Source organism: Arachis hypogaea, chromosome 16 (assembly GCF_003086295.3).
Source record: "Arachis hypogaea cultivar Tifrunner chromosome 16, arahy.Tifrunner.gnm2.J5K5, whole genome shotgun sequence".
NCBI classification, from domain to species: domain Eukaryota; kingdom Viridiplantae; phylum Streptophyta; class Magnoliopsida; order Fabales; family Fabaceae; genus Arachis; species Arachis hypogaea.
The window spans coordinates 9,392,617-9,417,163 of NC_092051.1; the positions used below are offsets into that span (position 1 = coordinate 9,392,617).

The 24,547-nt window shown below is 32.3% G+C and overlaps 2 protein-coding genes, 2 long non-coding RNA genes, 1 other non-coding gene and 1 pseudogene across 5 annotated transcripts; 4 read left to right on the plus strand and 2 right to left on the minus strand.

Annotated features, from left to right (window-relative positions):
- Nucleotides 1-41: 41 nt before the first annotated feature.
- Nucleotides 42-8,382, plus strand: LOC112757102 (DNA gyrase subunit B, chloroplastic/mitochondrial). Its single transcript, XM_025805703.3, has 21 exons — nucleotides 42-504; nucleotides 768-912; nucleotides 1,110-1,190; nucleotides 1,275-1,388; nucleotides 1,809-1,865; nucleotides 2,456-2,557; nucleotides 2,830-2,980; nucleotides 3,099-3,175; nucleotides 3,366-3,476; nucleotides 3,629-3,699; nucleotides 3,831-3,972; nucleotides 4,204-4,302; nucleotides 4,418-4,546; nucleotides 4,683-4,797; nucleotides 5,324-5,391; nucleotides 5,769-5,882; nucleotides 6,688-6,804; nucleotides 6,925-6,978; nucleotides 7,071-7,176; nucleotides 7,461-7,591; nucleotides 7,859-8,382. The coding sequence occupies exons 1-21, from the start codon at nucleotides 305-307 to the stop codon at nucleotides 7,925-7,927; spliced, it is 2,253 nt and encodes a 750-aa protein (XP_025661488.1). The 5' UTR covers nucleotides 42-304; the 3' UTR covers nucleotides 7,928-8,382.
- Nucleotides 8,383-11,905: 3,523 nt separating this feature from the next.
- LOC112758845 (uncharacterized) lies at nucleotides 11,906-12,944 on the plus strand. The gene is made up of 2 exons (XR_003179827.3): nucleotides 11,906-12,167; nucleotides 12,352-12,944. It is a non-coding gene; the product is annotated as an uncharacterized lncRNA (long non-coding RNA).
- Nucleotides 12,369-12,591, minus strand: LOC112762080 (small nucleolar RNA U3). Its single transcript, XR_003182437.1, has one exon. It is a non-coding gene; the product is annotated as a small nucleolar RNA U3 (small nucleolar RNA).
- LOC112759847 (U2 spliceosomal RNA) lies at nucleotides 12,914-13,133 on the plus strand (annotated as a pseudogene).
- Nucleotides 13,134-16,611: 3,478 nt separating this feature from the next.
- LOC140179890 (uncharacterized) lies at nucleotides 16,612-20,686 on the plus strand. Its single transcript, XR_011873777.1, has 3 exons — nucleotides 16,612-16,751; nucleotides 16,898-16,957; nucleotides 20,549-20,686. It is a non-coding gene; the product is annotated as an uncharacterized lncRNA (long non-coding RNA).
- On the minus strand, nucleotides 17,046-21,299 carry LOC112758546 (uncharacterized). Its single transcript, XM_025807253.3, has 8 exons — nucleotides 20,476-21,299; nucleotides 19,874-20,329; nucleotides 19,618-19,750; nucleotides 19,154-19,369; nucleotides 18,802-18,957; nucleotides 18,034-18,651; nucleotides 17,697-17,813; nucleotides 17,046-17,589 (listed from the first exon to the last, which is right to left on the minus strand). Exons 1-8 carry the CDS (start codon nucleotides 21,075-21,077, stop codon nucleotides 17,251-17,253), a joined length of 2,637 nt encoding a protein of 878 aa, XP_025663038.1. The 5' UTR covers nucleotides 21,078-21,299; the 3' UTR covers nucleotides 17,046-17,250.
- Between the last annotated feature and the right edge of the window lie 3,248 nt (nucleotides 21,300-24,547).

Here is a 24,547-nt window from a genome sequence, read left to right on the forward strand (position 1 = left end):
TAATCATAATAGTAATAAACAAAAATTAGTAGAGTAAAAGCACCTTCAAATTGAAGGGAAAAAATGGTGCTCATGTTTTGTGGAGGGAAAAACATCAAACAGGTGACATGCGCTAAAATAAAATGTAGGGTTTATATTTTATAAGCTTTATAGAGGGAAAAAAAATAATAAATAAAGATTGAAGATAGAAAGAGTGAGAGGAGGGAAAAACAACATCCTTGGTCCAAACTCCAAAAATTGTTTATGTTTACATTTTGATTTCTATGACGCACAGAACGCAACAGAGTCACTGTGACTGTGAGTGATGGCGCTTCTTCTCTTTGTTCTACGCCCACCTCCTCCTCCTCCTCCTCGTACTCTTCGCTTCTTCATGGCTTCCTCTCGCTTATTCTCCGCAACTTCTTCTCACTCCTTCTTCCACTTCCATCCACTTCCCCATTCTTCTGCTACTCTCTCTTCATCTTTCTCTCTTTCCACCTCTCCCTCTTCACTCTTCAAACCCAGGTACCCCTTTTTCTGTTTCTTTACATGTTTTTGCATATCAATAAACTTGGTACCCCAATTTGTTGCTAATGGTAAAATAATCGGAGTTTTTTATTTTTGGGAAAAAAAGGGAAGATTTTTTAGTGCCAACAACCCAACAAACGCTTTCTAAATGCCCTTTTCTTCTGCTTTGTTTTGCTGAATATTTAAACCATGAGGGGTTGGTTTGTTTTGCGTCTTAACACTGTAACATTAAGTAATGAGAGATTTTGTGGTTTTAATAGGGTGAGTTTGCAGCTGGGAAAGTTGCCTAGTTTCCGTTTGGTGCAAAATGGTGTCACACCAAGGGCGTATATGTCGTCACTCTCAGCAGCTGAAACTTCTCAGAGGAGTGAAAGTTCAAAAGCTTATGGTTCTGATCAAATTCAGGTATTTTTTTTTAGTTAGTTCATATCTGGACTAATAATGCAATTTAATGAAACTAGTTAACTGCATATTGGAAGTGATATGTGTTATTGTGTTGAAAAGGAAATTGAGTGCCTGTATTTCTTGTCACTTATTGTGGGTTGCTTCACCAAATATGCTTTGGAAGTGGCACAGGCTTAATATAGTTGTAACTTTCATAGGTACTTGAAGGCTTGGATCCTGTTAGGAAAAGACCTGGAATGTATATTGGAAGCACTGGCCCACGTGGGTTGCACCATTTGGTATCGTCTTTGCACTTTCATATTTGCAGCAGTTTTGATAGTCTTGTGGTGTATTTTATCTGACTGAACCAGAGTGCATCTTAGGTTTATGAAATTTTGGATAATGCTGTTGACGAGGCACAAGCTGGATTTGCTTCCAAGATTGATGTTGTTTTACAATCGGATGGTTCTGTAAGCATAACTGACGATGGTCGTGGGGTACGCTTTGTTTCTAATTTTTCTCATAGCTCTGTATGACAGTATATCTTAAGCTTATGTGCTCACAAGGCTCTTCAACCATGACAGTAGGCATTGTTAATTTGAAGTTTGAAACTTGTCCAGTTGTCCTTTTAGATGTATAATTTGGACTCATAAATCTTAGTTGTACATAGTATACTGATTTTGCTTTCTATATTAATCAAGAACTATGCAATGATATTGTGCTTATGGAATTACTAAAATTTGCAGTACATCTTTTTCAATGCTTTTAGCTCTTGAAGCTTCTACTGTAATAAGTAATTCCATTCTGAAAAGTTAAATCTGACTTTTGAGTTATTTGAGCTACTTTTACTTATTTACTATCTGTTGGATGATTTTGAGCTTTTAACTATACATACTAATTTCACTCATGGAATGCAGATTCCTACCGACTTGCATCCAGTTACAAAAAAATCGGCTTTGGAGACAGTGTTGACGGTATTGTTCCATATGCTTGAATATTAAGTTTGCAATGCATATGACTATTCTTTGAACATGTCCAGAGGGTCTAGGCTACATGCTTCTTTTGATACAATGCAATTAAATTCCAATTGAGTTTGTTATGTTATTGTATCAAAGAACCGATTTCCAGTACTCCAATTGAAGTTTGAACTTTAGTTGAGTAATTGGAGTTGATTTCTGCTTGGTACAGTTCTCATATTTTAAACATATTGTCCAATTGCTCAAGGGAAGGAATCAAACTTTTGCCTTTTTAACGCCATTGGCACATCAAGCTATTTCCCTATCCTGATTATCTGTTTTGTTTACTGTATAACATACATGAGATGCGAATTTGATCGTTATGTAGCATATTTTGGCAATAGACTTGTTCATTTCTAGATATGTATTATGAACAGACTTTATCACTGTATAGTTCCGTAAAGATAAAGTTCAGAGGTTTTGAAATTTGGGCCTTATGCTGTCTAGCAGTTTCAGCTACTTTTGCAGTACATTTTAACATGTTATAATTGATCTTTTTGCATATTTTCAATTTGACACAATTATATACTGTCTTATAAACTTATCAGGTCTTGCATGCTGGTGGAAAATTTGGCGGGGCCAACAGTGGGTACTCTGTTTCAGGAGGTTTACATGGTGTTGGTTTATCCGTTGTCAATGCCTTGTCTGAGGTATGTTTCCTTTCCTTTAGCAGTTTTACCTCAAAAAAAAGAAAAAAACCAAATTTCCAGTTCAACCTTCTGTTGAGATTTGCGTGGAGATTTGTGATGCATAATTTTATGAATCACATTTGCACTCACTTTGGAACATCCTTATTTGTCCATGGGTTTTGACCTAGATCTAGATATGAACAAATAATACCATTGCTTTAATATTTTTTGTTTTGAGTCAGAGGTTACTAGCTGATATATCTAACAGTCTTGTTTGATATCTACTTTCACAGGTGTTAGAGGTAACAGTTTGGCGTGATGGATTAGAATTCAAGCAAAAGTATTCTCGTGGAAAGCCAATAACAACTCTGACATGCCTTGTGCTTTCAAATGAAAAGAAAGATCGTCAGGGAACATCTATAAGATTTTGGCCTGACAAAGAAGGTTCATATAATCTTATATGTTAATTCATTTGTAGGTTGTGTTTTGACTATTAACTCTGAAGTTTAAGACTTCAAAAGTCTTGTGTATGCTTCACTTTAATGCAAGCTTTTCTATGCAGTATTCACCACTGCTATTCAGTTTGACTACAACACAATAGCTGGGCGCATTAGGGAGTTGGCCTTCCTCAACCCAAAGGTGAAATTATTGATTAAATAATTTTTATTTGAGGTTTCTCTTTTAACATTCACTTATATTTTTTATGTGGTTAGATCTTATTTTTATCGCTTTTCATTATAACATATAGTGATTTAGTGAAGCACTTCATAAACTTGCAAGATTTCTTCAACTCTACATCTTACTATCTCTTTTGCTTGATCTTTTTCAGCTTACTATCACACTTCAGAAAGAAGATGATGATCCAGAAAAGATCCAATATAATGAATATTTCTTTGCTGGAGGTTTGGTTGAATATGTGAAATGGCTTAACACTGATAAGGTCTTATATTGTTTACTTTATTTTGTACTGTGTGGTTATTGTCCATTTTGAACCGTTTCATTTACTTTCTTAGCTGTTGTTGCTTTCTTTTCTATTTTGGTTAGATGTTTTCATTGCTATTGAAGTGATTATTGACTAATGACCTGTTCCAGAAAGCTCTTCACGATGTTCTGAGTTTTAGCAAAGAAACAGATGGAATCAGTATTGATATAGCTTTTCAATGGTAAGCCCCCGATCGTTCTCACCTCTTACGATTTTTGTTGCCTAGATATGTTCCATAAATTGTGTCATGATTTAATTTTTTAAATTCAGTATTACTTTTTATCAATATGCTGGATTTGTTTTCTTCAATAGGTGTGAAGATGCATATTCAGACACTATATTGGGATATGCAAATAGTATACGCACTATTGATGGTGGCACCCATATCGATGGTATGAAGGCTTCTTTAACTAGAACACTTAATAGTCTTGGAAAGAAATCAAAAGTTATCAAGGTATTTCTCAAGTATTTTTTCACCCACTTCTTTCCCCTGATGTTATGCTTATTCACTCTCCTGAAATATGAGATTCCTTGCATATCTTATTGTGATTTTATCTGATGGAATCCTGTTGTATTTATGAATTACAGTATATGGTGCCAGAATCTATGTCATCGTGCTTTGTTTAAGGGTGCTTTTGATGGTTTGTCGTGTTTGATGTGACAAAGTGTTTACCTGTCTTACCAGGATAAGGACATTACTTTAAGTGGTGAGCATGTGAGAGAGGGTCTAACATGTGTTGTCTCAGTGAAGGTCCCAAATCCAGAGTTTGAAGGACAAACGAAGGTACTTTATATTAATTTAGTGGACTGCATAGTTGTGACTTTGGGTTACTTTTGAATATTGAAGCTTTTCCTGTCCTCATTTGAGTTCTTTCTTACTGTTCTCTTTGTTATTAAAGACAAGATTGGGAAATCCTGAGGTGCGGAAAGTGGTTGATCAAGCTTTGCAAGAGTATCTCTCGGAGTATTTGGAGTTGCATCCAGATGTTCTTGATTCCATACTTTCTAAAGCTGTTAATGCTTTCAAGGTAACAATCTCTTTTGTAAACTTGTTAGTCTGATTATTTTGCTCTATATAAAAGAAAAGTTTAGATTTCTTTATATCATTGTTTTACATATTTTAACCAGAAAACTTTTGCTATGATGAATTTATCGATTAATTAGGCGGCTTTAGCAGCAAAAAGAGCTAGGGAATTGGTGAGACAGAAGAGTGTATTAAGATCTTCATCTCTTCCTGGAAAGCTTGCTGATTGTTCATCCACAAATCCTGAAGAATGTGGTATGCATGCTTCCATTTTGCAGAATATATTATGCTTCATAAAGATCCATTTGAATTTCGAAAGATTGTTCTATTTGGTTCTGACCTAGTTCAATGATAAGAAATATCTCCATGATCTAAACCTGTTAGAATTTGGCATGATCTAAACCTTTTGCAATGATGCATGCTTCCATATGTAATTGCTTTTTTATCTCTACAAATGATCTTAAAAATTTATTTGGTTATGTACACATTTTTTACTAATGTATACATAATCAATTGAATACAAATAGAAAAAATAGATAAATTTGTAAAAGCATCTTCTAGCCAATAAATATCATCAACCGACATTTTTATCCCTCATAGTTAATTTTTTTCCTTTTAAAAATGAACGAAAATTCATCTTAGAATTTATACTAAAATGTCAGTAAGAGCCTATCAACCACTACTGTTATTATTGTTGTTGTGAAATTCAGTGTTATTTCCAATTAATATCAAAATGTATCGAATATGATAAATTTTCTGTGCTTGTTTCCATGTATTGCAGAAATATTCATAGTTGAAGGTGATTCAGCTGGAGGAAGTGCTAAGCAAGGGCGTGACAGGCGATTCCAGGTATATAATTTTTTTAAGAAAGCCTTCAAAACTATAACTTCTTGATATGCAAAACATTTTTTAACCTTGTTTTGTTAGGAGTCCTTGAAAGTTTGAAATAACAAAGATCAACTCTTTTGTGAAGGCACGTGATTGGCTTTGTTATATCTGTAACATGCTCCTAAACACAACAGTTGTTTTAACTTGGAACATTAAAAATGCATAGGCCAACTATATGAGCTGAAATTAAACTGACTTGAATTCTTTGTTTACTGACATGTGTAAGCAGTTGTTTTGTTATATATATATATTGGTGGTACATTTATAGAAACATTTTTGTTCCTTCAAATTTTTGGTAGCTATTTAAGTGTATATCCATCAAATTGTATTTGGTGCAGGCCATTCTACCTCTAAGAGGTAAGATTCTGAATATTGAAAGGAGGGATGAAGCTGCAATGTACAAAAATGAAGAGATCCAAAATCTAATTCTCGGTCTTGGCCTTGGAGTGAAGGTTAAAACTTTTCCTGTTTCATTCATTCATTGTTAATGAAGGAGTTAAAGAAAATAAGTAAAGGAGAGAAGAACAAATGCTCTGAAAAATAAAGTAACAGACCCTTTTCAAGTATAACAGTTACATAAATTCACTAAATAGGTGACGTACCAATTCACAATTCATCTGTGTATCAGAACGCCATAAGTAGATTTTCCATATAAGATATTTTAACTAAGGTGTAACATGTACTGCGTCCATGTGCCCGTTCCTGTGCCGGAACGTATTGTGTTTCATGTAACTATGGTATAAAATTGTTAGTTTCATGGAGGCTCTTCAATAATTAACTTGAACCTGTTATGACATTTTGTTTCTTTTATCCAAAAAGTGCTAGCTATTTGTGATTAGAATCTTGTAAAGCAAACACCTTAAAGTTTAAATCATAAATTGTGAAGACAGTCTTCAAATAGTTGGAAGGCCATTATTATAAAACTAAATAACAATAGATATTAAGTGTGAAGAGATTTTTGAAACAGGAAATCGAAGATGGATATAAAGGTATATTAGAATTAGGCAAGGCTACAACTGCTTTGGATATCAATGTCTAAGTTAAGAAGGGAATCGAAAGTGCTTGCAAACCATCTGGGTCAAATCTCTAAATGAATTCAACACTGAATTGGAAAAGTAAATGAATCAAAATAAATTCCACATTGATTGAAATGTTAATAAAAACTAGTAAATCAGAATGAAAATGGTTGTTCATTTGCACCTGAATCATCAACCATTATACATCAATTTAACTAAACTTATGTTTTTGTTGGTTCAGGGAGAAGATTTCAAGATGGAAGCACTCCGATATCATAAGATCATTATTTTGACTGATGCTGATGTAGATGGTGCTCACATTCGAACTCTACTACTAACATTTTTCTTTAGATATCAGGTAAATATGTAGGGAATGCCTGCAAAATCTACTTCACCTCAGAAAAATAAAACCCATCTCATTTGAGAACAAAAAAGTAAATAAACTTATCAAATTTGATTCATTGTTTCTTTATTGCAGAGAGCTTTGTTTGATGAAGGGTGTATATATGTTGGTGTCCCACCACTGTATAAGGTGTGCCTAGAATTTTGCTTCATGTAATGCCTTCCCTGTCTCTATCAGATACAATCAAGCTAACTTGCAACTCTCTCTACTGAAATAAACAGGTTGTAAGGGGAAAACAAGTAAACTACTGCTATGATGATGCAGACCTTAAAAAACTTCGAAAAACATTTCCTCCAAATGCATCATACACCATTCAAAGGTTCAAAGGTATGATGAAATGTTATGTTGATTTCATGCTTCTTGTATATTACAACTGTTTGTAAGCTTGTATAGCAACTGAAAAGAATTAAGAGAATAAATTTATTATGTATTATTTGAAGAATTGCACGGTATAAAAAACTATCAGTTTCTTGAAGCTTATGCAATCTATTTGTTGAACTTGATATGACTTGGATGTTTCAACAATGAAGTTCCAATCTTTCTGCAGGAATAAATTGTTTTATGAAATTTTTTGAGGTAATATACATTCTTTTACGTGTTTATAAATCCAGGGCTGGGAGAGATGATGCCTTTGCAATTATGGGAGACAACCATGGATCCAGAACGCAGGCTATTGAAGCGATTAACGGTTGAGGACGCAGCTGAAGCGAACATTGTTTTTTCATCTCTTATGGGCACTCGGGTAATGTCACTAATATGCCCTGTTGCCATGACCTCCAATCTTAAAATTGCTTGAATGATTTGCTTGATTGACTACTCTTAGATTTTATTTACTATTTCATATGGATATCTCATGTATTGTTTGGATTCCACCTTTTAAATCAGTAGAGAGATGACAGATCACAAGGAACAAAGTCATGTAAAAGTTTAAGAGAATCAGTTTCCATAGTTGAATCACCAATAAACTTTTATTATCGTAATCTTTCTTTCTTGTTTTTCTTTTTAATAGGTGGATGTTCGGAAGGATCTGATAAGAAATTCCGCAAACACGATTGATCTTGATCAGCTAGATATTTGATGGTGCAACTTATTGTGAAGCTGAATGTTTTCCTTAGTAACCATAACACTACAATATGGTGAAAGCACAGATATTTTCATATATGCCATGGAATGCAGAGAAGCAAGCAAGGCCCCCATTTTTGTTGATGTCATTTGGTTATGAAAGAACCACTGTTGTGCACAAGGGGAATGGTCATTTGTAATGGAGGAATTTGATATATACCAAAATGACTTTCTTCTTTTTTTTTTCTTTTTTTTTTTATACATTGGAATGTAAATTTTCATTTTGTTTAAATGTTTTCAGGTTTTCTACCTTACAACAACCTGTAAACTTTAGAAGCTGTAGGCTAAAGATGGTACATGCAGATTGCAGAAAACAGTGATGTTGTATACAACAATACATGCATTGTTTTCTGTGGCAACTATTTCCTGTTTTTCTGATTGCTTTATAAAAGTTTTTCAATTATGGAAAAATTTTTTTTTTTCAGTTAAAAAGGTAGTTTTTTGGATGGAGAAAGAATTTTTTTTGAATAGTAAACTATTAAAATAATAGTTGAAAGTTTATATTGTTAACAAAAATAATTTTAAAAGATATTAATGACAAGTAAGTTTTAAAAATATTTTAAAAATGTCAAAAAAATCAAATATTAAATATATATTTTCTAAAATGAACTAGTTTGTTAAATACAAAAATTGTTTATTATTTATAAAATATGATTTTTTTTAATTATTTTTACTCTATAGAATGCAAAGAAGCATGTTCATCTGATGGCAAAAGAAGTCCATCCAACATGAAAATCAAGTCTATTTTGATTGGTATGTATGTATATATCAATTATTCTTTTGAATTCAGTTTTGAACAATATTGCATATTTAAAAAAAATTAAGTTGTAAGAATATCATATATTCATAGGTTAAATATTTTTTTTTACTAGTTGACCAATCCAAGTTGATTCTTTTGTTATGGAAGTTTGATATCTATGAATTTAATTACAAAAATAATTTGATTATATAATATTTTTTATTATTTATCTCATTAGCAATGGTAATGACATAAATAATAAAAAATGTAAGTATTTTTTAAAAATATATATCAATAAATAAAGTATTTATTTAAAAATGCTTAAAATAAAAAAAATTCTAATCCAATGTAAATTTGCAAGTGTTCTATGTAAAAAAAAAAAAAAAAAAAAATTATATTTGCGATTTCACTCCAAATTTATTCTAAATTTATCTTAGTATCTTGATTTAAAAATCATTAAATACTTTTACCATACTAGACTCGTCCCAAGTTTTGATAAATTTATAAATTTTTCAAGTACTAAGTACATTGATGATAAAAAAAATTTTAGTGGACTAATAGATTCTTGTATTCTTGAGGTTAAATAAAAAATGTCACAAGTGTTTGTGCACTTAATCAAACTAGATGAGATACATTGCACATTTGCACCCTCAAAAACCATGGTTATGAGTCTGCCGTTTTTGTGTTATGTCTTCAAATGGTCTTTTTATTGGATATAAGAAAATAATGACATATGATGACGTGTAAATGAGTGATTTTGGTCCAATAGATAAACCATAATTCATTATTTCAATTAATGTTTTCAATCAAGATTTTGGTGTCATAATTGTCGTAACATTTTTAATTAAATCGCCTCATTTATCTCATTTGAGTTGAATTTCCAACGGGCGTTTATGGCGACAAGCCAGTTAAATTTTTTTTTTTCCGTTTTTTATGATATTTTTTAACTTAACAAATTAAAAATTAATTTAATTTATTATCGACCAATAAATTATTATATAAATAACACATAACTTAAATTCTCAATTACAACTATCAATCAGGCTATTCCAGCGTGTCTAGGCATGCCCCACCTATATCCGTGGATTAAACAAATTCGTTTTGTTTATGGATAAAAAATGTTTAACTTAAAAGTCACTTAAACCCTTTATAACCAGTCACCAAAAAAAAAAAAAAAACCCTTTATAACCAATCTGATGAGTTAAACAGGTTTAACTTTTTATTTTATTTTTTAAAAAATATTTTAATAAAAAATATTATTTTTAAGTAAAAAATATTAAATAAACAATATTTTATTAATTGATAGATTAAATTTTCGAGTCAAATTACAAAAGATATTGGTTAAAAATGTCTTTTTATTTAAAAAATATAAAAAAATTTAAACGAACGGCTTGTTTATTCCACGTACTAGTTTATATAATCTGTCATTTTTTTTGGTTAATCGAACTCAATCTATTTAACTTAAAATTTAAACAAATTTAATATTAAAGATAAAATTTACTCATTTTAACAGCCCACCTAATATTTGTTACATTTAACAGTAATACTCCAAATAGGTCTTTAAAGATTTACAGCATGATAGATTTGTCTCTCAAAAAAATTAATTAGGTTTCGGGTCTCCAAAATTACTATATATATGCCATATAGGTCCTCAAACCAAGTTGAACTAGTTAACACGATACTCTCCCTCATACGTGGAGGTTGTAGATGTGACGTGTCAGATAAAGTAACACGCGTTGCGCACATGACACATTAGTCCTTGGACACATGACTAAAACGGCATCGTTTTGGAATAACGACAAACGACGCCGTTTTGAGGGGACAGATACGTCCCACCCCACCTTTGTTTCCTAATTCTCAAAATTTCGACATTTTAAAGTTAAATAAGTTTTCTAAAATTTTTATTATAAGTCAAAAAGTTTCCTGAATTTATAGTATATATGTCAAATTGGTCTCCTCGAATTAAGCAACTAAAACCAGAATTAAAATAAAATTATGATAAAATTACCTAAAGTATGTCAAAGTATGCAGTTCCAAGCACATGAAAGGACAAATCTCAATTACAATTACAATCAAACAATTAGAATTCGGTAGTATCCTCATTTAGTATCTTGTTCTTTTGCAGAACTTTAATCTCTTTATCTCCATGAATTAGGTGAATACCAGATTTCAAGTTAGCAGATGTGGAATCATACTAATACATTGCCTTGTGGTCAACTGGTCATGGTAATCCAAGTCCAAAAAAAATTTCTATAGGTCAAAGAAATAGATCAAGTCAATGGATGGAGAAAATTTTTTACTTTCTCTATTAATGTACACAAATACTTCTTTGTTGTCTCTAACAAAACTTTCAACGTGATAAAATATAGATACTATATCTTCACTCATCTAAATACCAAAACATAAAATTCTATCACAAGTTAACCAAGCAACCAACACAATACAACAACATCACAATAGAATAAAAGTTTTAAACTCTTATATTATTTTTGTTATTATTAAATACCTATCCATAACCACTTCATAACTCTTACTTAATCTACACCTACAACATACTGTCTATAAAGGATTAGCTCGTAAAATCTAGGTGAGGTTTTGGGATACTTTAATTTTATAGAGAAAGAAAGAAAGGAAAAAGATTTTTATATAAGGTACCCACTTAAATTCAAGGACTTTTTTAACTTATAATAAAAATTTTAGGAGATTTATTTGGCTTTAAAACGTAAAAGTTTTAAACATTAGAAAATAAAGATATGAACGTATTTGTCTTCTCAAAATGACGTTGTTTAATATTGTCCCAAAATAACGTCATTTTAGCCATGTGTTCAAGGACTAATATGTCCTAAGCGCGATACATGTTATTTTATCTGATACGTTATACCTACAATTTTTAAGTAAAATATAGAATATCATGTTAACCGATTCAATCTGATTTAAAGACATATATAGCATATAATCTACTAATTTTAAAGACCCAAGCCTTAATTAATTTTTTTGAGGAGCAAATGTATGGGACTACCAAATTTTTAGGACCTATTTGGGATATTAAAAAAGGATTAATGAACTAAGGACTTGATCTTGGGTTTAGACATGGCGAAAACCCAAATAAATGATCTGACTGGACCAGCGAAATATGCCACTTGCCACGTGTCCATTAAGAGGATTGAAATTCCATACTTATCCATTGAACGTGGCAAGTCCCCCTCACCTGCAGTATTGTGACTTATGAGTTAGGATACTTTTGATGAGAAACCAAAGCATTTGTGTGTCCAAAATCAAAAGGAAAACAAAAAAACACTTGGAACTGCTTCTTTGTTTCGACTTGCCAGTTGCCACCGCAATCTGCTTCATTTGTACTACCGTTCCGACAGGAGGACTCATCACCAACGAAGCTTCCATGGTGGACCCCATGCAAGTTCAACACCATTCCAATGGTTTTCTATTTTTCTGTTGCCAGGTAAATCAAAATGTGCAATCCCTCCTCTAAATATTTAGCCCCAAGGATAATATCTTTTGAGCCCCTTTTTCTTTCCCTAAAATAAACGTCTGTTAGTTTCCTCGTTTTTTTTTTTTTCATTTTCAAAATTATTTAAAAAAAATTTCTCGAGCGAAGAAATCATTTTGCAAATTTGTTGTAATAGGAAAAAATATTTTGTGTGGTCTGTCAGACAACCGTGTGACCACCCCACCACAGTTAATGCGGTGAGAACGATCCTCCACTGCCACAGATGGGTGCCCCAAAGAGGACTCAATCTGGACCATTAATCACGCCCTGATCACACAGTCATGATTCATCAACCAGACTTCGGTTCCTGTCTCCTTAGAACTCAAGGATACAGTTGTACGAGCCTATAGAACAGATCCTGTTCAAGTAAGGTCGTGTCCTTTTATTTCACTCTTTGATTATATAAACGCTCTTGTCTTGCTAAGAACAAGCGATGTCAGACTAACTTCGCATCCCTTGTTAACCTCGTCAGGTTCTCTCTCTCTTTTTGGAATTGTATTTATTGATTTAAGGCCCCTCAAGATGTATCCCAATAATGAAATGATGGAGATAGTAATGTTTCATAAAATGATGTAGTATTTTTGGTGCATTATCAAGTAAATAGTGCATGAGAAAGATTGTACACCAGCTAAAATTGCTGTAGAAAACTTGACTGGTGGTCCTAAACCTTTCTCATCATTTCTCTTATCATATTATTAATAACCTTAATTGCCGCATTGTTCCAACCTATAAGAACTGCATAATCATTATTTGTCTCCTGTTCTTATCAGTTTAATATTTGATACATGGGCTAATAGTCCATTTGAATTAAATCAATTTTTATAGGGAGAGACTAGAGAGTCCATAGTGGTAGTTTGCTACTAAGACTCTCATGTGTCACCTTTGTCTTGCAATATAGCATAGTTTGGTACATTCATCCCACCCAAATCAGTTCAAATTATTCTTCGATGTTAGATTAGGATTTAAGAATTCAAAAAATGGTGTTGATGGATTATAGGGTTCTGTTGTGACAGAATACACAGTGTGACCCATTGATGCTTTGTTATCATTCACATTAGGTACTTTAGTAGAAGATCAATCTTCAATCTTATGTATGAACAATTCTGTTATGAAATTCTACCTAAAATTAAAGCTTACAATGGTGGCATATATCTATCTGAAATATCAAAACAAATTAATTGAATGCTCAATTCAGTTTTATGGTTGATCTTGAATATTGATGCTTGATTAGCTAGACTGTTATACTGTTATAACAGGAACAGATGGAAACCCTGAAAGCTAGTGAAATCCGGGCCATTAATCACACACTGATAACACGGTCGTGGTTCATCGACCATGTCTTTGGTTCCTTAAAACTCAAGGATAAGCGATACGAGCATATAGAACTGATCTTTTTTTCCAAGTATAAAATTTTGTGTTCATGTATATATACACTTATTTAGCTGCATTCATTAAGAATGATATGTAAAATGCTTGTAACCATTCTGGATTTTCTAATAAAGTTGTAAGATGTTTCTTACATAGCAACATTTATCTCTAATCATAGACTCTCTGGCTTACTTGAAAAGAACGGTAATATATACACAATTTTTTATATATAATTCCTTATTTTGATCTTATTAATTCCCTTCATAACAGGATTATGATCATTATGCTTTTTCATGTGGGCAGCCATCATGAATTAAGATGTGAACCCCATGCACTCAACTTGCACAAGTGGAAGGAGATCATAACTGAGTCCCCGACATACTAGTGAATTTATTAATGAACTAGAATGAGACGCGCTCGATGCATGGAAGGAGATCATAACTGAGTCCCCGAGATACTAGTGAATTTATTAATGAACTAGAATGAAACGCAATCGATGCATGGAAGGAGATCATAACTGAGTCCCCGAGATACTAGTGAATTTATTAATGAACTAGAATGAAACGCGCTCGATGCGCGGACAGTAAATTAGTAAATTAATGATGGTATATAATAAATATTAAAATTGACTATGTTTTGTAGAATTAAATTAAATATGTATAAACTGAAGTTAAATTTAAAAAGTATTTTGTTTAAAATAATTTATAGTACAAAAGTTTTGGATGTTGGAGTTGTACAAAGTGACATTTTTATTTGGTGGTTTGATTTTTGCATTTGCTTTGGTTGATGGACTTCGTCTTCTTATGTGGCGCTCGTCCTCCTTTTTCTTTATTGATTATTGTTAAAGTTGTTTTTTTCTTTTTGTTGTAGATTCTTGTAAAGATATATTCTTTATGAATTGTTGAGTTGTATGCAGTGGCGGAGCTTAGTTTAGACAAGGGGGGTCATGGCTCCTCCAAACTTTTTATAAAAAATTTAGTAGTACTTTTTCAAAAGATAAAAAATTGTTTAATTGACTTAAACACTTTACTATGACTTAAAGTATCTAATAAGTTCAATAAACAACACTCTCTCTATCTTTAAGTTCAAATATAAAAAATTAGATATTTTTTATTTAATTAATTTAATATTATTTTATATTTTACTATTTATTTAATTTAATTTTTTATATGATAAAAAATAATCGAATATTCAATAAGTATTAATATTATTGTATTTGTATAAATTGATAAAAAAAATCAATAAATATTATAAATTTTAATATTTGTCTTTCTAACTTTTTCTTTACATATTTTATAGGATATATATTCAAATTTTTATATAAAATAATAATAAAAAAATTAAAGAATTGATATATTTTTTAAGAGGAAGGCTAATATTTAAAAAAGAGAATATATAACTTTTACAATATTAACACACGTAGATAGTTCTTCTACTTTAATGAATTACGAAGAAAGTGAGATATAACCTTCAAAAGTTCAAAAAGTTACATCTGATGACTTTAACCTTAACTTTTTGGAACGAGATCTTGAAAAACGGCTTTTAAGTTTGGCAATATCACCCAAACCAGAGAGATGAGATTAGATGAGCTTATCTTAAATGGGGTCCATATCAAAAATATTTTGACAATTATTTTCTATCTGGCCCCCCAAAATTGTTTCAAGTTCTGTCACTAGTTGTATGCACTTTTTATTGTGTTGTTTGTTCCATCTTTGTATGTATGTTCTTCTTTTGAAGATGTGTCTTGAATTTGTATAATTTTTCTTCTCCTTAATCTTTTGATGTGCATGCAGTTTTCCAATGACATCTACAATAAAAAGAAAAAAAATGTGTAGATTTTTTTTTAAATAAGTTATTTTTAATAAGAATAATTGAAATAGTATAAAGCGAAATTACCTTTTAATATTTTTCTTTGACCCACTCTGTCAGACAATGTCTCAATTGATGCAAATTCAAAATAGTATTGGAAAATGTTCAATTTAAAAATACAATAAAAAATATAATAAATATGTTTGTTTGTACCTTTTTATCTAATATAATCATTTCTAAAGAAAGAAACTCTTCTTCATTTGTGGGTGTTAATGTTTTTCATAGACGAATTACGTGAACTTTGATAAACTAATTGTTTGTTTAGTTGGTGATATTGTCCAAAGAATGATACTCCATTGACATTGAGTAAGTTTGAGATGTTGTGTAGTGCGAAAATAAATTTTTTGTGCTAAATATGATGTTATTTGAAGAAGGGTTTTGCTAAGTAGACAATGACTTTTGTAGACAATGTGAACAATGGGCTTTAGAATTGACCCAACAGTGATAAGAGACTTATATAAGTAGTTCAAATAGTATGAAATTTGAATATTTGTAACGTAAAATTTATTATGATTAATAAATTATTATGACATTTGTAATATGTATGTTTATTACATTTGATGAGTTATTTATAAAAATTAATAAATTAATTATTGGAGTTATAAATTTATTATATTATTTATAACGGTAAAATATAATAAATATAGGGATATAGATTCTTATAGGTTACAAATTTGGTTAGACACTATTAATGTCTAATTATTGTCATTGGTAATTTTTCAGTTTAATTTGTATATATTTTTATTACTTGTATATTTTATTTTTTTGCTGATTTGGAAATAATAGTTGATTTGGCAAAAATTGAGTGGTTGATTCTAAAATTTTGCCAAGTAAATGATATTACTGACATGGTATTAGTAGAAGGAGAAAGATGTCTTAAAAGTGATGTGGATAAACTTATCCATCTACTTTTATATATTAAGAATAGATAAATGGATAGACGTGGGAACACATGAAGAATATGCTTCATTGTGGGAATTAAACCGCCAAGGATAAAGTTTATCAGCACTAAAGACAGAAGATACCATTAAAGAATATGCTAATTGTGGTATTAAACTGCCAAGGATAAAGTTTCTTGGCACCAAAGACAGAATATACCATTAAAGTATTCCAGTCTCATAGGCACAAATCTTATTCAACACAAATAAAACAGATACAAAAAATTTTCTTGTCATCAGCAGAGAGAGAACTGCATTAACATTTCAACCAACATTACTGATGATGAATCATGATTTAACAAGGAACTTATAGATGAAAACTCTTTTGCTGCTTCAGCCTAACATGCATGGAACAGTTTGTGTAAGTTCCACCCTTTGCTTTTGTTTGTTCTAAAGTGCTCTTATTGGAATTAGGGGCAGGCAATGGAATAGGAGGTACCATTTGAGTCAAAGATCATTGGATAAGTTTTACCTTTCTGACTGAAAGTTTATCTTGGTGTGTTGAAGCATGTTCATCTGATGGCAAAAGATGTCCATCCAACATGAAAATCAAGGCTATTTTGATTGGTATGTATGTATATATTGATTATTCTTTTGAATTCAGTTTTGAACAATGTTACATATCTAAAAGAAATTAAGTTGTAGAAATATAACATTTTGACAGATAAATGTGTCATATATTAAGAAGACAGTCCAATGTACAAGCATTTCTTGGACATATATGATTGAGATAATTAAATCCTTTCAACAATTTACATTATATTCCATAGCAATGATACAAGATAAATAATTCAATGGCATGAATTGAGACTTTACATAGGTACTACTTATATACATCCTTCTATGATGAATGAATTATTTCACAAAAGAATGCCTAAACTTTTTAGGTTACTCAAAAAGGTTTCTCCAATGATGGATCCAACCTTAACAAATACAGCAGGGTATCCTATTGGAGCATCTATCCATTCTTCAATTCCTTGTTTTGAAAACACTTTTCCTGTCCATACATGTAGCCAACTAGTACTCTCTCCCAATGGAAAATAGGCTTTAACTTTTTTCTTCCCTTTGTCAAGAACAGGAACCACTAGAAACTCAGAACCAACCAAGAATTGCTGATAACTTAAGTGATGAACATGTTCATCATTCGGGTAATGTAGAAATAGGTGGCGGCATACAGGAAGTCCTTTCTGTGAAGCTTCCTGTTTACAGAAAGAACATTGAGTAAGGGTCATTTTTAATTGCCTGCTGCTGAGAATGCTCAATGTATATAACTAAATTAGTGTGTAAAGAGAGGTTTTGGCATCACCTTCACTAGTTGAATTCGGTAAAATTTCCATGCAGCATATACTTTCGTGAAGCGCGCAAAGTGTGAAAAAGTATGTTGGTTTGAATAGAACTGGCTGTTGCATGATGGTTTGTTTCCCTGCATCATTAAATTGATGTTTGATACAAAAAAATCTTTAAAAGACTAATCCAAGATTGCAGAAAACTTTAAAGGACTAATCCAATGTTTACTCAATCTTCTATATTTACTTTTGAAAATAAGCATTTGAAGTTTTGCTATGTAGCTAAAATACTAACTAAGGAATCAAAAAGAGGAAAGTTTTCATCAAATGCATTGGAAACTCGAAATTTTTACTTACTTCGTGGGTGCGGAAGACAGTGGTGAAAGAATTTAGCTCCATCCACCTTAAAAGTAATTCTTGAGTTCTTCTGTACTTAACAATAGGCAAGTTCACAGTACAATATCCTCCAATGTCACTATGATTAAAAGCATATCCAGAAATTCCACTGCTTAATAGTCCAACAACTGAACTCTTTATTCCATCATTTGTTTGCCAACTAACCATTTGATCTCCTTCCCAAAACAGCATCCCCCACTTTGGGCTATCTCTAAAACCAGCCCTCATGAAGAAAACTAACTCTTGTTCTTGTTCTTCAACAACTTCTTTGTTGATTTTGGCCCACAGTTCTGGGTACCTGTTATGAGCCGAAATAGGATCTTCACCTGAATATAGAACAGCATCAACAGGAAGGCCTTCACCAAAGTCAGCCATCCATCCTCTTACTCCATCATCCACCATTTCTCTTAGGACTTTCTTGAACCAGGTCCCAGTTTTTGGGTGTGTTAGGTCGAGCATTCCCACGTCGAAGGCCGTGTTTGGAACCATGTATGGATTTCCATTATTGTCTTTCACCAAGATGTCCAACTCTTTTGCCTCCTCAAACAGGTTTCTTTTTTTGTTTGTCTTCTCATCAACCTTTAACATAAGATCAGTAAAAAAGAAAATAGATGTGAGTAACATTATCTCTAGCCAAACATGCATACATAAGTACAATAATTTTAACTGAAAAATCTAAGTTTAGAGAAAAACAAGTTTATAGATGAAGTGATTAAAGGGAAGCATTACCGGAGCTAGACAAGGATTGCAATATGTCATAACTTTGATATTCTGATCACCAAGATCTTTGATAAGTTCCTTCCATCCACAATACCTTTGTGCATCCACTTCCCAATTCCACCAAAGCTGTGAACCAATCAATGTTTCTCTCTGCCCTACCCAATCCTGTGCAGTTTCCACAACGATCAAACAATGAAACTCCAAATTAGCAGAGAGTTATGCTTAGTTATGCTGGTTCAAGATAGAGACCACTTGAATTCTTGCAAATGAATGAATGAATAGTTCAAAACTTCATATCAGGATTGCTTAGTGTCTAAGGAATCAATTTAACTCTCTTTTGAGTGTAGATGTGAGGCATTACCTGCAACCAAAATGCTGAGACAGGAACATCATAATCCCTCAGTTCATCCCAAATTCGGCGTACGGCTTCTGTGCCGCCCTGCATTCCTACTATAGCACTTGATATTATCCATTCTGGAATCTCAGGTAGCCTTCCAATGGTTTCGGTGAAATGCTCAATTAGTTCACAAGGTGAGTTCCCATGCAATATCCTCCCTTCAACTGAATTTCCATGGATCTGCATAATCCATTGTCCAAAAAATTGTAAATGCATACTATATAGTATATATATTGATTGTAGCAGCAGATAAGTATATTCCAATTTGTCAAGTGTTTGATGCATTTTGTCATTCCATTATACAAAGCTCTAGCTCATTTTGTCACTATTAATTAAACTGATCATTTGTTGATTCTACCAGCAACTTTAATTCCATCCCACTATCTTACATTCTCCAATTTACCAAATTGACCACACAATTTCAATACCTGTATCTGTACTCTGTCAGGTCTTGTAAGATCAAAGATAGTATAGTCATAACCTTCAAGGTATAGAGATCTCATTTTTGATGTCATGTAGAATGGAGAAGGAGCATAAGTTGTACTCCAATCACCTCCTGCCCTGCCAACATTGAAATCTCATCTATTTCAAAAAACATTTTTCTTCAACAATATCATGTATAAGTGTATCTTAATGATTCATACTACATTGAATTCGGTGTATGAAGATGGTGCTTTAAACTACCTGTAACTGACCAAGTTGGCTGCCATGGTGATTGGTTGATCTCCTCTACCAATACCTTGTTCTTGAACCAAGATTGGGACCTTTTTTCCCTTGAAATCCATGTGAGAGAATTGCTCTCCAAAGCCATAAAACCTCTCATTCTCCTCACTCGCATATGTCAACCAAACTCTATTGAATTCTTCTGCTTTTGGGATCTCAAAGCTCCCCATTTCTTCTTCCTCCACTGAGGAAACTAGTACAAAACCTCTTGGCTTTGTAAGGTACCAACACCAACCAAGCCTCTTCTTTCTATTGTTCATTCTCTTCTTGAATCCTCGGTAGATTCTAGAAGTTGTTGTTGTAGTTGTGGGAACCTGCTTCTTGGTTCCTGAAATGAAGCTTGGTTTCTCAATCTTCACTTGAAAACCAACCTGATGATTGGTTTTCTGACTGAACAGAATCCAATACCTTGCATACCTATGTCACAAAAATACGAATACAAGTATTCAATACAAGATGCAAGTATGGAAATCTATTATAGAATTAGTCTTAAAACTCAAAATGTTCAAAGTAGCAACATTTGATGCAGATATGTGAGTGAAAAATTATTGTTAGTTGCATACACAGAAGGCCTTTTTGCTTCAAACTGAATACTTGCATTGATGCCATGTTTCTGAAACCTTTTTGTCTTCTTAGTCTTGTTGAATAGCCTTCCAGTGATCAACAAAATCGGAGGCTTTTTCGCCTTTTCTTCTGCATCATCATCACATGGAGAATAATCTGCAGAAACTTTTTCATGGTCTTCCAAATTGTGATCAAACTGGCAATTATCATTGATCACCCTTATACCATCAATGATTTGGTGGTTGCAAACCAAATGAACGTCTCCATCTTTGACAAGGAATGATCCTCTACTCTCCTCAACCTCAGTGTCAGCCATTGCAGCCGAGAGAAAAGCTTGTCCTGGGATAGAACTCCATATAGGCCTTGTCGGTTCGGAAAGGTGTGAAATTGAAAGGTGCCCACCATTGTTTGGGAACCAAGAAAGCTTGAAATCATTGCCAATTGGGAAGAACAAGTTCTGGTCTGAAGTAGGCACTGTCTTGGCGTTGATGAAGAGAGAGCCTTTGACATAAGGAATGGTGGTTGAAGCAGAAGCAGAAGAAGTAGGGAAAGGGTTATTGAAATGCTTCTTGTGCTTCTTTGTTATCTTAAGGATTGCCATCTAAATATAATAAATAAAACACAGCAAAAAAGAAAGAAAATTAAATAAACAATGCAAGTGAGAATGATTTCTTCTTTATTTTCTTTTCAAAGTGTGAAATGGATTCTGATAGTTTTAAATGGATTCTTGAATATGTTATGGTTTAGAAGATGGAAAAGTCTTTTCTAAATGGCGTGTGATTTGTATAAAACGGTCATGGGCATTACGCATCGATCGATGCTTGTTTGTGTATGACTTTGGTTGTCTTTTATTAGGTACAGACAGAACACATCAAGCAACCAAAGTTGATTTGGTATCACCTTGGACTCTGTCACTATCTTTTTCCTTCTCATGTCTTTGTATTTATGTCTTAGATTTAATATTTAATATTTAATGACTTAGTTAAGTTGGATTCTCTTTTTTAACATTAGTTTAGAGAATGAGATTCCAATTGAATATACCATTTAGACGTAGATTAAAATTAATTACTAATATAAAATATAAATTAAAATAAAATAATACGTCAAAAATAAGTTAAATAATATATATATTTATATAAAATGACGTAGTGATTAATTTTAGTGTACATATAATATAATATTTTTGTTAAACCATATAATAGCCTTTGCATTCATTTTTAAGTATGATTTTTGGAATTTATTAGATACTAATGCTATTAAGTTGACATGCATAAAAGAAATAATGTTATAATTTTGATATATATATATATATATGCACACTTCTGTGTATGTTTTTATTTCGCTTTCTATTAATCAGTTTGAATATAAAAGTAAAGAATATACAAAAAAATATATATATACTAAAAAATATTTCATATAACATTAATTTTTTCAATTTTGTTATAATTCAATATGTAATAAATTTACCTTTTTAATATTATTTTTTAACATAAAATTACAAATTATTAGTTTATTAATTTATTAGTATCACGTTTTATGTCACTTATATTTTTAAGGTCAATTCTATGTCTTTTATTTGGTGTCTAATTTTTACTTAAATTACCTTTTATAATAACTTTAAAATAATTTTTTTTAATTTTTATATTTTTAAATTTAAAATTAATTATTTTACCTATTTAGTAATTAGACAATATCTTTTTAGCATCATAGCAAACACTTATCTTTAAATAGCATAGGACTAGAATTGAGCAAAGAACTAGTATTTTTACCCGTAATAACATTACGGGAATATAAATTTTTTAAAATTACGGTCCACTTTGTTCTGATAGTATAGATTATGCATGACACAAAAGATTTAAAAAAATCAAACTATTTTTACAAAAAAAAAATTGTATGTTGATAAAAGTCTCTGGTTAAGAATATCAATGTCTCTGTAGATAAAAAAATCAAATAATAAAATTTTTAGTTATTATTTTTATATGAAAAAATATAATTTTTTATTTGAATTATATAATTTTGTTAATTTTATTTTCTGTAGAATAAAAAGTTGAAAAAATAGAGAATGAGAGAAAAGAGAGAGAAATATAAAGATGAAGAATGAAAGTGAGAGTGAGAGTTTGTTAATTTTGGAAGAAAAAGTTTTATTTTAATTGTAATAAAAAAATATCGGATGACAGATTTTGATTTGTCAAATTATTAATATAAAATATAAATTATATATAGAGTGAAAATGGTAGAGAGAAATAGAAAAATAGAGAGAGATAGAGGAGAGAATTTAGGAAGGGAGTTTATTAATTTTGAAGAAAAATATTTTCTCTCAATTTTAATAAGAGAGTGTCATGTGACATATTTGACGATTAAATTAGATAGTAATATATGATACATAATATATGTATATTTCAATTTCAATTTTAATATTTTAATTTTAATTTTAATGCAATTAAAGAATGTCATGTTGCACATTTTGATTGTCAGATTAGTAATTAGTCATTGATATTGATAATGATATATAAAATAGACAGAATAGTTAAAAGAATGAGAGAGATAGAGAAAGGAAAAAGGAGAAGGGAAGAACTCTTTAATTTTAGAGAAAAAGATTTGATTTCAATTGCGATGAGGGAGTGATATGTGACACATTTTGGTTGTAAAATTAGTATAGAGGATGGAAGAATTTTTCTTAATTTTGAAGAAAAAAATTTAATTTCAATTATAATGAAAAAGTGACATGTGACACATTTTAGTTGAAAAATTAAAAATATATAATAGATAATAGATATTAAATATGACTGCGGAATAAAACTAAAAAGCACATGGGAACTATTGTTAGTTAATTACGAATCTTCCCATCATAGTGGAACTATTCTTATTTCTTAATTAGAATGAATGTTCCCTGATTATTGGAGCACGTTCCACATGTTGCACCTGGACAAGATACGCGGTTCCATTCGTTTCAGCGAACATTAAGAAACAAATTGTGCAAGGCTCAGCAATGATGTTAGAAGCACGTGACCATGTCCAAGTTCATCTCTTTTTAACTGTTTTCTGGTTTGATTTCTGACGGCTTTGTTTGGGACGTAGTTCCTTTGGTAGCTCAAGCTGCATCTGGCCTTTGTTATGAAGAAGATTCAGATTGCCATTAACCTCAACAAATATTGCACTCAACGTCTCAAGCAAATCTCTTTTACTCAAATCCCAAGAAAAAAAAAAATTTCCTTTTTGAAAGTGAGAAAGGTGTCTATCTTTAAACATGTTTAATACATCTTCTAATTTTTTTAAGAAAACAATACGTATCGATTTGGGTTAAGTATTGTTTTCGTCCTTAACGTCTTGGGTCAAAATCAAAATCGTCCCCAACTTTTTTTCGTTATTAAAATCATCCTCAACGTTCAAAAACGCTTTAAAATCATCATTTCCCGAATTTTTGGACCAAAATACCCTCGTCATCATAAATAAATAAAAAAAAGAAAACAGGGGAGGTGGCAAGGGAGAGGGGAGAGGGGAGAAGGGGAAGGGCGAGGGGGCAGGGGAGAAGGGAGAGGGGAAGGGGAAGGGGGGAGGGGGGACGGCGCCGGCGAAGGGGGAAAGGGGAAAGGACGCGTGTGGGGGGAAGGGGGAGGGGGGACGGCGCCGGCGAAGGGGGGAAGGGGAAAGGACGCGGGGTGGGGGTGGGGGAAGGGGAAAGGGGTGAGGGGATCGCCGCTGTTGGAGGATCGCCACCATCGCGCCAGTCACCGCTGCGTTACTCAGGATCGTCGCCTTGCCACAGCCACCGTCCATCGCGCCGCGCCACGCCACATTGCCGTCAAGAACAGAGTGCGCACAAGGGAGGGAGACCGCCGCACCTTCGTCGCCGTTCCTCGCCGCCTCGCCGCCTCCGCCTCCGCCTCGCAACCTCGCCGCCTCGCCGCCTCCGCCATCTACATCTGCTTTCTTGCTTTCCTGCATTCTTGCTTTCTGTTTCTGCTTTTTGGTTTGGTGTTGTTGCTGTTGTTTGGTGTTCTTGGTGTTGGTGTTAGTTGGTGTTGGTGTTGGTGGTGGTGGTGGTGGTGGTGGTGGTATGGTGTTGTTGCT